The 12,962-nt window shown below is 41.5% G+C and overlaps 1 protein-coding gene across 3 annotated transcripts in view; it reads left to right on the top strand.

Annotated features, from left to right (window-relative positions):
* QSER1 (glutamine and serine rich 1) overlaps positions 1–12,962 on the top strand; it is a 45,891-nt gene extending 32,929 nt beyond the window's left edge. For all 3 annotated transcript variants that reach the window (XM_064163821.1, XM_064163819.1, XM_064163820.1), the window contains 6 exons: positions 1,517–1,731; positions 3,315–3,452; positions 5,794–5,891; positions 10,382–10,534; positions 10,994–11,089; positions 12,096–12,962. In XM_064163821.1, the coding sequence (XP_064019891.1) occupies positions 1,517–1,731; positions 3,315–3,452; positions 5,794–5,891; positions 10,382–10,534; positions 10,994–11,089; positions 12,096–12,236 (841 nt within the window). In that variant the 3' untranslated portion in view covers positions 12,237–12,962. The remainder of the gene's footprint in view (positions 1–1,516; positions 1,732–3,314; positions 3,453–5,793; positions 5,892–10,381; positions 10,535–10,993; positions 11,090–12,095) is intronic.

The following is a 12,962-nucleotide window of genomic DNA, read 5'->3' as shown; positions in this document are numbered from 1 at the left end:
AATCATTCCTTTTATTGAATCTTTATTGAATCATAGAATCAACCAGGTTGGAAGAGACCTCCAAGATCATCCAGGCCAACCTAGCACCCAGCCCTAGCCAGTCAACTAGACCATGGCACTAAGTGCCCCAGCCAGGCTTTTCTTCAACACCTCCAGGGATGGTGACTCCACCACCTCCGTGGGCAGCCCATTCCAATGCCAATCACTCTCTTTGGGAAGAACTTCCTCCTAACATCCACCCTATACTTCCCCTGGCACAGCTTGAGACTGTGTCCCCTTGTTCTGTTGCTGGTTGTCTGGGAGAAGAGACCAACCCCCACCTGGCTACATCTTCCCTTCAGGTAGTTGTAGACAGCAATGAGGTCCCCCCTGAGCCTCCTCTTCTCCAGGCTAAAGAACCCCAGCTCCCTCAGCCTCTTCTCTTAGGGTTTGAGTATAAAAGAGAGCAGGGTCTAAACTGAAGACAATTTAAGACTCCCTGTGCCGTTTTTTCTGTCATATTTTGCCTTACTACTCAGTGTAAGGATAGAAGTTTACAGGTACAGTGATTTTATTTGTTTTGTGTGATATTTTTTCCTGTCCCACTGACTTTGTCAAGTGAGCTACAAAATACTGCTCCAGAACCTGTTCTTCCAGTGCTCAGAAGCAATTTGACAGAACACAATCATGATTAGCTCATATCCATATCTTCTCTCAGTACTGGTTTTGGCTTTCCCTGGTGCTTTTACTGTGTGATGTATTTATGGAGATCAGTTAGATTCCACCTCTGTCTTTGTTTCACTAAGTTGGATGAATCAGGGTCTTTCAGCTCCCTTGTTTAAGGCAGGCTTTCCATGTCTCTGATAATTCTAGTATTGTCTCCAGACATTTTAGTTTGAAACCTTAATTTCTGAGAGATTAATAGAAATCTTTTCAGTGTTCCAGAAGATACTAACAATGTTTCTTTACATTTCACTGCTTCCCACGTGAACTTTCCCATTATGACAGAAAAAGTCTTGCTTGACACTTCTCAGAATTGCATTCCCTGCCATGTTCTCAAAATCATAGTGCCTTTCTAGTCCTGAAGTACATCACTTTCTATTTAGGATATTGAGTTGTAGGTAGAAGAAAGAAGAGGAGCTGTCTGGTTTCTTATTCCAGTCCTCCAGATCCTGCATTTTTACCTGGATGATCCATCTTTGTATGGATACAACAATCTCAAATTCACTTTGTCAACAAATCTCATTGATTACTTTCATTTTTAATATTAACTCCAGTCCATAGCTCATAAATTCTAGTAACATCAGGCAATTTAAATGTTCTCTGCCTCTTTAATCATAGGTAGTTGAGAATAATTGTTAAGCATTGGATCTAAAATATGGTAGTAGAGTCTATATGAACTAATTTCTAGTTACAGTGAAGTATGTATATGTGATCCATGGGGGATATATCCTGGGTAAATAGGACTATATCTATTTTATGAATGCTAAAATGTGTGGCTGTTATTATCATAAAGATAATCTTCATAACATTACAGGACTATCCATTCCAAACCTAGTAGTAGCAGCAACAACAAACCTCCTGATCCACCAGCACCAAAACCAACAGCAGCAAAAGCCTCTTCTGTGAAACCCAAAGCTAAACAGCCAAAGGTAAAGGCTGAACCACCACCAAAGAAAAGGAAAAAGTGGAAAGAAGAATTTTCCTCTTCCCAGTCTGATTCCTCTCCCGAGGCCCAGAGTGATGAGGATGGTGAGTGAGAGACCTTTGGTAGCATCTAGGCCCATTTGAACTTAACTGAAAACACTACTATAGCAATGCATTGCTTGATCTTGCTAGTTTTCCTTTACCAGCCTCATGAAAATCTTCCAGTACCACACAGAACTAATATCTTCATGTTTTACTTGTCATTTGTGCATCAGCACCTGTGCAACTGAAGGTCTCTTAGATAGTTTACCAGGTAGATAAGTGTGGGTTTACTACTTGCTTTCTAAGATGGGTAAAACTGTAGGGAGAGTTGCTGATTTGACTTTCAAATACATCTCAAGAGTCAGAATCTTCATTAATTTTTCCATTTCAACTCCATGTCTAAAATAACACTCCTGCAGTGCCCATCTGTGTGAAAATGTGGACAGAGCTCAAATGTTACTGTTGTGTTTTCAAAACTCAAGGAGAAAAAGCAGTTGGCTTTGTTGCTTGTCTGAAAGCTAGCTGTTCAAATGCAGCCTGCTGAACAGATTTGTTGTTAAGACCTTCATGGTGTCTTGGAAGGTGTGTGGTCTAACCAGTGCAGAGTACAGGGGCAGAATGACCTCCCTGCTCCTGCTGACCACACCATTCCTGATGCAGGCCAGGATGCCACTGGCTCTCTTGGCCACCTGGGCACACTGCTGGCTCATGTTCAGGCGGGTATCAATCAGCACCCCCAGATCCCTCTCTGTCTGGCTGCTCTCCAGCCACTCTGACCCCAGCCTGTATCTCTGCATGGGGTTGTTGTGGCCAAAGTGCAGCACCCTGCACTTGGAGCTATTGAATGCCATCCCCTTGGACTCTGCCCATCTGTCCAGGTGGTCAAGGTCCCGCTGCAGAGCCCTTCTGCCCTCCAACCCAGCCACATCTGCCCCCAGCTTGGTGTCATCTGCAAACTTGCTGATGACTGACTCCATGCCCTCATCCAGATCATCTATGAAGATGTTAAAGAGGATGGGGCCCAGCACTGAACCCTGAGGGACACCACTAGTGACAGCTGCCAGCTGGATGTGGCACCATTCACCACCACTCTCTGGGCTCAGCCCTCCAGCCAGTTCCTAACCCAGCACAGAGTGTTGCCATCCAAGCCATGGGCTGACAGCTTAGCCAGCAGTGTGCTGTGGGGGACAGTGTCAAAGGCCTTGCTGAAGTCCTAACAGGCACAGTGCTTTTAAATATTCTTTTTTCTGTTGGGTGACTTCAAGTGTTATGCTTTTAGGAGGTACTTGCACTGACATGAAATCTGCAATTAGGGCACTTTGTCAGAACATTGTCACTTTCCTCTAAACTTCAATCTACAATAACAGAAAAGTAGTTAAATTCCCTGGGATGTTATAATCTGAATGCTGATTGGTATACATAATTTTGTGTGTTTCTACTCCAAAGAAGTACCATTTGTAGCAGATGTGGTGTTTGTACCAAATTTTAACGTCTGAGTAGCTTTTATTTCTGATTCTATTGAGTTTTCATCTCTTGGGATACCAGTAGGGGTCACTTGTGTTATAAGAAAGAAACTTTCAGTTTCAAAAAAAACCAACCCACAACTGCTTGAAGGAAAAATTAATTATGTCCCATTTAATTTTCAGAGCTCATACCTCCAGCTCCACTTGTTACTCGCTTTTTGAACACAAGAGCTATGAAAGAGACGTTTAAGAGCTACATGGAGCTGCTTGTCAGCATTGCCTTGGATCCAGACACAATGCAAGCCTTAGAAAAGAGCAATGGTACAGTATGTTTAACAGTTGTATCTTTCTATTAGATGTTAAGATTATTACAGTCAACCAAATGTTGCTTGTTTGTTGTTTTTTAAATAAGAATCAAAAGACCCACCAAAAAATCTAACCACGTACCCCTGTGTTAAGAACACTCCACAAATCAGTTGTGTATTCATCTATGAATTATCAAAGCAATGTGGAAATGCTGGGGTTTTGTCCACTTATTTAAAACAGGCCTGTGCTGTGAACATCAGAACTGAGCTCTTGTTCTTGCTGCTACTCACTCAGAATCTTAGCAAACATTTATTTCCAATTGCAGTGTTTCAAATCTATTTACTTTCTTATGAAGAAATAACCTTAGCAGTATTAAGTTGGTCTGATTCTTGATACTATTAAAAATTCTGCTTTTCAAACTCTGAGACCTTAAAATTGGTATCGAGGGAAACAGCATTTACTTTTCCTTTGAGGAGAAAAGGTTTGGGCTTACTTACTGCAAGGGACTCCAGGATACAAATCCTAAACTGTCCTATTTCTCAAAATGTGGCACAGCAGTTGTGTATAAAGACAACGATCTGGAAGGAGCAATCATTTCACCTCTGTGATGGTTTGAGTGTTCCCCACCCCCCCCCCACTTTTGGAAATCACCCAGACTAGACTCAGCTGGCTCTGGAAATATGAATGAAGCTTATATTGACAGCTAGCACAATATACAAGCAGATAGTTACAGTATATACAGTTATAGACAGAAATAGACAAGGTAAAAGGTAATACAGAAACACAATAGCCCTCCCAGAAACCTGAGTCCCCAGGAGGGGCTCTCAACCACCCCTTCACCTTCCCCCTGCCCCTCTCAACCTTACCCCAGTCCCAAGGAAGAATGGAGGTTTGGCCAGGGGGTTAGGAAGCAAAGTGGGTTAGAAAAGAAAATGGAGGGTGAGGTTAGAGAGTAAGATGCAGCTCAGCCAGCAGCCCGAGTGAGAGTGGTTATCTATGTTTTTATTTCTTGTTCCTATACATCTCAGCAAGCCTATGAGTGATGTAGACATCACCTTTGTTTTCCTTTCACAGCCTGCAATCTAGTTCTTCTCACCAAAACATTCTGGCCTGCTTCAAACCAGCACAACCTATTATTTAGTTGTAGGCTGTTGGTTTTAATTGTATTCTATATGCTTGTATTAAGAAACCCACCTGGTTTCTAGACTCTTCTTTCCTGGTTTGCAGTGCTTGTGCATCAATGCACACTTACCTTGAGTTTTCTTACACTTGCATTATGTCAGTAGTCCAGCTAAGAGCAAGGAAATTGGCTGGATAACTAAAAGACTCCACACTGAGCTGTGAATTTTCATTCATGGCCACCTGCCCATGTTCAAATGTATGTTGTGTGATGTGCAGTGGTTTGTCAGAGAACTTTGATCAGTAGGTACTTTCCTCAGTTTCCTTTGTTCCAAATGCCACCAGGATCATCTCTTGTAACAGGGAATAGTGAATGCCAAACCCACACACCTTCACAAAAGTGCTATGTATATAGCACAGAAGAGGATTATCAAGGAAATGGTTTTAAATAGTCTCTAAGATTTATGTGATGGTTTGGGCTCTTACCTGCCCCCCCACACTTTGTATTTGCCCCAGCTAACTAAGACAGCCTCTGGGAATATAGATGAAGCAATTTATTTACAGCTAGCAGAATTTACAAGCAGCTATTTACAATATATACAGTTATATACAATTATATACAGAAATATACAAAGGATAAACAATACAAAAGCACAACTCCCCTCCCAGAAACCTGAGTCCCCAGGAGGGGCTTTCAAACCACCCCAACACCTCCCCCAGCCCTCTCAACCTTACCCCAGTTCTCAGGAAGAAGAGAGGTGCGGCCAAGAGGTTAGGGAGCAAGGTTAGTAAGAGCAAGGTTAATGAGATGTGACCAGGTCTGAAGGCAAAGGCAGAAGTAAAAAGACAAAATGGAGAAAGTTTACTTCTTCTTCCCAGAGCTCTCAGCGTAACTGTGAGAGAAGGAGACACAATTGTTTTTCATTCCACTGCCTGTTATCAAGTTCTTTTACCAAAACATTCCAGCTTGCTTCTAACTAGCACATTTATGCTCTATTTTACATTATCTTAATTTTCTCCTTTCAACAAAGAAAAGTCAGAACAGGAGTAGGAATTAAACTGCATAATATATAGACCAGTTTAGCAGGGTGATCCAAAAAAAGGGATTTTTCTTTCACATTTGAAATCAGGTTTTGTGCAAGTTGCAGTATTTTTGTACTTCCATGTTTTATGTTAATGAAGTTGAAGTACAGAATCATATATAATCCATCACTAAGATCTTTTTTATGTCTTTCAGATGAGCTACTTTTGCCTCACATGAGAAAAATTGATGGTATGCTGAATGACAATAGGAAAAGGCTGCTTTCCAAACTACGCCTGGATCATACTTTCAAGGTATTCTCTCTCAGATTTTAGCAATTATAAAGTAGTGTTACAAATAAGTTACTGACTGCATACTGTGTGAGCACAACTTAAAATCCAGAAGGCAAATTTGTACCAAAAATGACTACAGATTTGAAAGAAATGCAGTAAATTCGGTGTTTGCAGGGCATTCGGAGAACATAGACTCATACAATCAACCAGGTTGGAAGAGACGTCCAAGATCATCCAGTCCAACCTAGCACCCAGCCCTAGCCAGTCAACCAGACCATGGCACTAAGTGCCTCATCCAGGCTTTGCTTGAACACCTCTAGATATGGTGACACCACCACCTCCCTGGGCAGCCCATTCCAATGCCAATCATTGTCTCTGTGAAGAACTTCCTCCTAACATCCAGCCTATACTTCCCCTGGCACAACATGAGACTGTATCCCCTTGTTCTGTTGCTGGTTGCCTGGGAGAAGAGACCAACCCCCACCTTCCCTTCAGACAGCTGTAGATAGCAATGAGGTCACCCCTGAGCTTCCTCTTCTCCAGGCTAAACACCCCCAGCTCCCTCAGCCTCTCCTCATAGGGTTTGTGTTCCAGGCCATTCACCAGCCTTGTTGAGGTGAGTGGAGTTATACTGCAGAGGTAAAGTTCTGTGTTTTCTCTCCATACTTTCTGGTTCATTCTCAAGCATTTTTTCCTTTTAAGCTTCTCAAGTTTGCCAAAAGCAAGTTTGTTTCCTGTGCTTGTAGGACTTATGGCTAAGTGATTGTATTGACTAAAATTCTTAATAAGCTTTCCCATGAACACTGTGGAGCAGATGTCTGAACTTCTTTGAAGCAGAAATTATGATCAGAGTAGTGTAAATCTGGGAGAAAAGGGCTTGAGAGCAACCCATTTGTGCACTCCTTCATGTATCTTCGTCACGTAAGTTTGGGGAAGGTGTGGATAACAAGCCCATATTACAGCACCTTTGACATGGTAATAAAAAGCAGGTCTGGTTATGGACAGAGAAGAGAGCAGCCATACTACATCAGGAGGCAGAAAGTAAGCAGGAGGTTAATCACTGTAGTTCCTACCCCCCCATCTACTTTGCAAGCAATAATGCAGATTTCAAACATGCAATGAAGTGAATTAAGGTTATTTTCACTCGTGTCTGAGGATTAGTTGTTGATGTCTATAATCACAGAATCACAAAATTAACCAGGTTGGGAAAGACCAGACTGATTATTTCTTCCTCTGACAGTTTTGAGTCCAACAGCAATAAAGGAGACCTGTCTATAAACACCATCAGACCTAACTTGCTTTTTCTGCTTGTTTCTTCTGTCCTCTTATGTCCACAGCACAGAGACACTTGGAGAATTTGCTGTCTCTCTGTGCTTCTGAGTGCTTATTTTTGAGAGCTAGGTGAGGTGGGAGATAACAGCAGAACTGAGAGTTCTGCTTTTTCATTGTGAATTATTTAAACTATCTTTTTCTCCCCACTGCCCATGCCTGGTAAGTCATGTGGGACACTGAGTTTCAGGGATGAGAACACCATGATGAATTTCATGATTCTTGAACTCTTCTGTTGTTAGTTATGCTATTTTTCCCCAACAGTTGTACAATCTGTACCTGCTTCTTCCTCACAAACAGGGAGCCATGAGGAACTTTCTGTTTTCAAACCATAGAGAGAGTCTCAGGGAGGTTGCATGTATTAACCCTCCATTTTTGTTTTTCTTTCATGGGAAGAGCTTTGTGTTAATAGCTGCTTCTTTTAGACCTGTCTGTGTGGAGAGGACAGGCCACATTAAGGCAGAATACGAATTCACAGAATGTTGATTACGTTCACAGTATGAACAAAGTAGGAGGTGGTTTAGTTTGCTTTTCCCCAAGTTTTGGGGATGAAAGCTAACTGAGTCTGTGATACTAAGATGCAATGAAGCTGCTTATTCAGTTGGACTTCATAACTAATGTAGCAGGCTTGCTGTGTGTTCATGCAGAAGTAGATTATGAATTTCATCTCTACAGTTAGCTTAAGCCTGTGCTTTGTCATATGATCTGCAAGAAGTTAATCAAGTTACAGATGTAAGGAAGAGATCTGCTTGTGATGTAAACTCTGAGATAAAAAGCCTTTTTGTTTGCCTTCTGGGATGATGGTACCAACTTCTGCTGTCCTTGGGTCAATATTTTGAAACTGAACACCTGTTTGTCATCATAAGTGTTTGTGTTGGGCAGGAAAACAGTTGATTCTCTTAAGATTCAGGTTAATCTGATGATTAATACAGCAAAGTTTGCTTTTTGAGCAAATGACTGGTTCAGATATCAGAGCTGAGTGAGACATTGAAGCAGGTAATAGGTGAAACACATCATTATCATTCATGAGTATCATTCAATTGGAATGCTTTTGCTGTTCTGTTTGGATAAACACAGATAAATTACCTTTTTGTTTTCCCACTGAACACAGTTAGCATGGGATTTTTTAGTACTGTATTCCAAATCAAATCAAACACTGAAGGTAGCAGTCAGGAGGTAGTTTTGCCTGTTCCAGTCTGAGTATTTCTAAGTGTACTGAGTCCTTAGGGTTATAGGGTTTTCTTATGAACAAAATCAAAAAGTATTACTGTTGCTTTAGTTGAAGCTTGATAAATGAAGCAGCTTAGCTGAATTGTTTAATTTGGAAGTAATTATCACAATTTTATGTCTTGCCCTCTCAAAGATGTGAGAAATCATTAGTATTTTCTTCTTCATTCCAATTCAAATCTATCTGTTTTTAGGTCAGTGGTCCAGCCATGTAAATTGTTCTGGTTAATAGGAATTCTCCAGAGAAAGACAGACGTGGCCAAAGCCCCTTGGTACTCGAGGTCAACCTTCAGGAAGTGACAGTGGATAGAAAAGCTAAATAATTTAAACCTGAAGGAGTTGTTGTTCCACTTTGAAAGCATTGCAATGAATTTTGTGTACGGACAGGTCAGTTAGTCGAGGTTACTGCTACCGCTGCGCAACGCTCTCTGTGCAGTAGGTTGTCATAGCTGTTTACTGAGAGGTATAAAGCAGAAAGTGGCTGATGTATGTAATGAAGTGCTAAGAAATTATAGGCAGGGGAAGCTGTTAAATTCTAGTAGTGCTTGTATAAAAGAAAGTACAGACATTTATCCAACTTCATTTTTTAACCCAGTAGTTCAATTTAGGTACTTAAGGTGCAGTGTTGATACATGTTTTCCCCTGCATGCCTTATTTATACTCCACTATGAGGGGGGGATACAAAAATGCACACCTTCACTTAACTTGAAATAGGTATACAGCATAACAGAACAGCTGCTAACGTAATGCTGTGTTGGTACTATAAAGTCTTATGCCAATTTACTTGTGTGAATAGTGTAGAACTGAAGCTGGTACAAATGCAGTTCCCTGCCATAAGTTAATGTCTTAAAAACTTGTGCTTTTTGGAACCAGCCATCTACTTCACTGTCCATAAGCTTTTCTACCATATGTAGCTAAGATGCAATTAATTGATACTTTGCAAAAGCTGGAACAAAACTTACTAAGGTCTTCAATCATCCAATCCTGCTACAGTTGGCAAACTTCCCATGCCTGGCTAGCCATTCACAGAATCACAGAATTAACCAGGTTGGAAGAGATCTCTAAGATCATCGAGTCCAATCTCCTAACCCTTCTAATTAACTACAGCTTGGCACTAAGTGTCTCATCCTGCCTCCTCTTAAACACCTCCAGGGATGGTGACTTCACCACCAACCCAGGCAGCCCATTCCAGTGGGCAATGTGAAGAACTTCTTGCTAGCATCCAGCCTGAACCTGCCCTGGCACAGCTTGAGCCTGTGTCCTCTTGTTCTGTCACTGGGTGCCTGGGAGAAGAGACCAACCCCTGCCTGGTTACAACCTCCTTTCAGGTAGTTGTAGAGAGCAGCAATGTCTGCCCTGAGCCTCCTCTTCTGCAGGCTGCACACTCCCAGCTCCCTCAGCCTCTCCTGGTAGGTCTGTGCTCCAGCCCCCTCGCCAGCCTCGGTGCCCTTTTCTGGACATGTTCCAGCACCTCAACATATCTCTTGAATTGAGGGGTCCAGAACTGGACACAGTACTCAGGGTTTGGCCTGACCAGCACTGAGTACAGCACATTAAGCATTTGGGCATCTCCAAGCAACTTGGCCTTAGAGATTTTTGGATGGAAATGGAATGAAAAGCATTTGAAAAGATCAAATGGCCCAGTGGAGTGGGGTTTTTTTTGTTGCTCTTTCTAGTGAAAGAATCACAGGTGATAATCTCAGATGTCATGAAATGATCTTCTTGTGTTGAAAGATTACAGAGGTCATGAAGAGGTGGCCATGATTTTCAAGCTGTATATGGTTCCTTGATCTGATAAAGACCTTTTTATCAGGTCTTTGTGGAAGAAAGAAATTCTCTTAAATTAAGCTGCACTCTCAACTTTTCAAAGCAAAATGGCCAGTTTATCAGCAGTCTGGTGGCTGCCCATGCCTGAATTTTTCATAACCCTTTTTCTTTATCTGCTCTGTTTAAAGAATGCTTTGGAAAACTTTCCTGAACTGACGGTGATCACTCGGGATTCTAAGACAAAAAGCGGAGTAGCATCTGTGTCTAAAATCAAAATGAATGGTAAAGCTTACAACAAGAAAACACTGAGGGCTTCTAAATCAACCTCTAAATCAGCACAGGTGAGTGTTCAGGTTTATTGCTGCCACCATCTGACTTCTAATATGATAACCACAGTTATGTAGAACGCTGCTGTGTAGGATAAACGCAGATCAGCTCTTTCAAAGGACAGATCATAGTGGTTTTTTGCAATGGTACACATCAATCTGGTACAAGAACAGGTAAGCTTTGGTACTTCTTGCAGTTGTCTCATCCATTTTACACTTTCAGTGCATTCAGGAGGACCAAAAGGATGCTTAAACCTAGTTTTGATAAAATGACATGGTAGAGAAAATAGAATAGGAGCCAGTTGTGATACAGTATAAATTACAGTGTACCCAAATGTGTCAGAGCAATTACTTGAACGAAGTGCTCCGTTTCTGAGGTGCTGAAGACAAATCTGTGTACAGAAGAAAATGTCTACCATATCTCTGTCTGGGAAAAGAACAGAAATGTACCTAAAATAACTGTTCTTTTTGCAGGAATTTACAGTAGATCCAGAAAAAATACAGTTGTATTCTTTGTATCACTCACTCCATCATTACAAGTATCACATATATCTAACATGTAAAGAAGAGGTAAGTATTGTTCTCTTTGAAATATTTTTACTTTCATTAAGGGAATATATTGAGGGAATTGTGTCTGAGAAGAGAGAATGTCCCTTTACTTCTTGGTAAATGAGTATGGATTTTGTGGCCTCCTGTTTCAATTGATTCTTTCTGCCAAAGGGTATGCTGGGCATATATATACTATCCCTGATGGGCACTGCTGCCCAGAGCTTTGAGATGTGAGGCTTGCAAGGTTTGTGTGAAATCAGTCTCCCTCAGGATAGGTAAGCAGTCTTCACTGCTATCCAAAATAAGTGAAACAAATGTGTGTAACTCCTCAGATCTAGAAGCTACTTTTTGTCCTTTACTTTCTTTCTGCAAATCCCTAATGGAAATGTTCCAGGTAGCAGAAATACGAGAGCTAAGTTCTGGCATTCGAATCATGGAATCATAGAATCAGCCAGGTTGGAAGAGACCTCCAAGATCATCCAGTCCAACCTAGCACCCAGCCCTAGCCAGTCAACTAGACCATGGCACTAAGTGCCTCATCCAGGCTTTGCTTCAACACCTTCAGGCACGGTGACTCCACCACCTCCCTGGGCAGCCCATTCCAATGCCAATCACTCTCTCTGGGAAGAGCTTCCTCCTGACATCCAGCCTAGACCTCCCCTGGAACAACTTGAGACTGTGTCCCCTTGTTCTATTGCTGGTTGTCTGGGAGAAGAGACCAACCCCCACCTGTCTACAGCCTCCCTTCAAGTAGTTGTAGACAGCAATGAGGTCACCCCTGAGCCTCCTTTTCTCCAGACTGCACACCCCCAGCTCCCTCAGCCTCTCCTCATAGGGTCTGTGAAGAAGTGCATCTGGGGAGCTTTCCCCTCACTTTTAAAGCTTAAAAGTTTCCTTCCCAAAAAGGTTCTTATTTAACTGCAGGATATTATAAAAATGAAAATACTGACATGCTGGCAGCCTAACATGTGTTATGTGTCCACACCTTTCTCCTCCCCTTCTCTTTTTGGGTTTTTATTTCTAATAGATATCTTCTGTTCAGAAGAAGAGCGCGGATCTAGGACAGGAAGAGATCGTGCAGCTCTGCATGAAAAATATAAAATGGGTGGAAGACCTTTTTGAAAAGTTTGGTGAACTTTTGAATCACGTCCAGCAGAAATGCTCCTAACAGAAATATACCCCCAAATCTCATATTTTTCTACAGCACTATCCTGATGGAACAGAACGCTCAGAGAGAGGCTCTGATTTCTTTTACAAGGCCAGACTACGTTCTCGTCCATAGCCCTTTTTATTTCTCTTTGTGGAACTTTGTGCCTTGGCTCTTGCTAAAGAAAAGTGATGCTGCCAAGGAAATCAGTCCTTTGGAGATGGAACTAAACATAAGCCTAACCACATTTTTAACCTGAAGAATTATTTTCTATTTTGTAAACTATTGGATAACTTAGTTTTATTTTCAGCAATGTTTTTGACAAGTGATAAAGCATGCACTACATGTACTTTTTTCCCCCTTCTTTAATTGCTAAAAGTATAACAACACTTCAAGTACTACAGATTTTTTTCCATGCCTGACAAAGCAAGAGAAGAGTCAGCATTGGAGTGAGCTCCTTTTCACCTGTCTGGCCACCACATTTAGAGTTTTGTACATTTTGTGAACAGAGCTGGAGTGACATCGGTATCTGCAGACATATATTGTCATCCTAAAATCCAGAGATATCATAATGCTTTATGGACTCCTTTTTACTATTGTCATGTTCAGGAGAACTGAACATGGAGTTGGTGCAATCCTATGACTGCTTTTTGTGTCAAAATTATATTGTAATGAAAGACAATGACCTTAACTATTTTCCCTGTTTTGAAGAAAAAGAAAAAATATTTTCCTTTATACTGTGTTGGT

Source organism: Pogoniulus pusillus, chromosome 24 (assembly GCF_015220805.1).
Source record: "Pogoniulus pusillus isolate bPogPus1 chromosome 24, bPogPus1.pri, whole genome shotgun sequence".
Taxonomy (NCBI): Eukaryota; Metazoa; Chordata; class Aves; order Piciformes; family Lybiidae; genus Pogoniulus; species Pogoniulus pusillus.
This window is presented reverse-complemented; position numbering and strand designations above follow the sequence as displayed.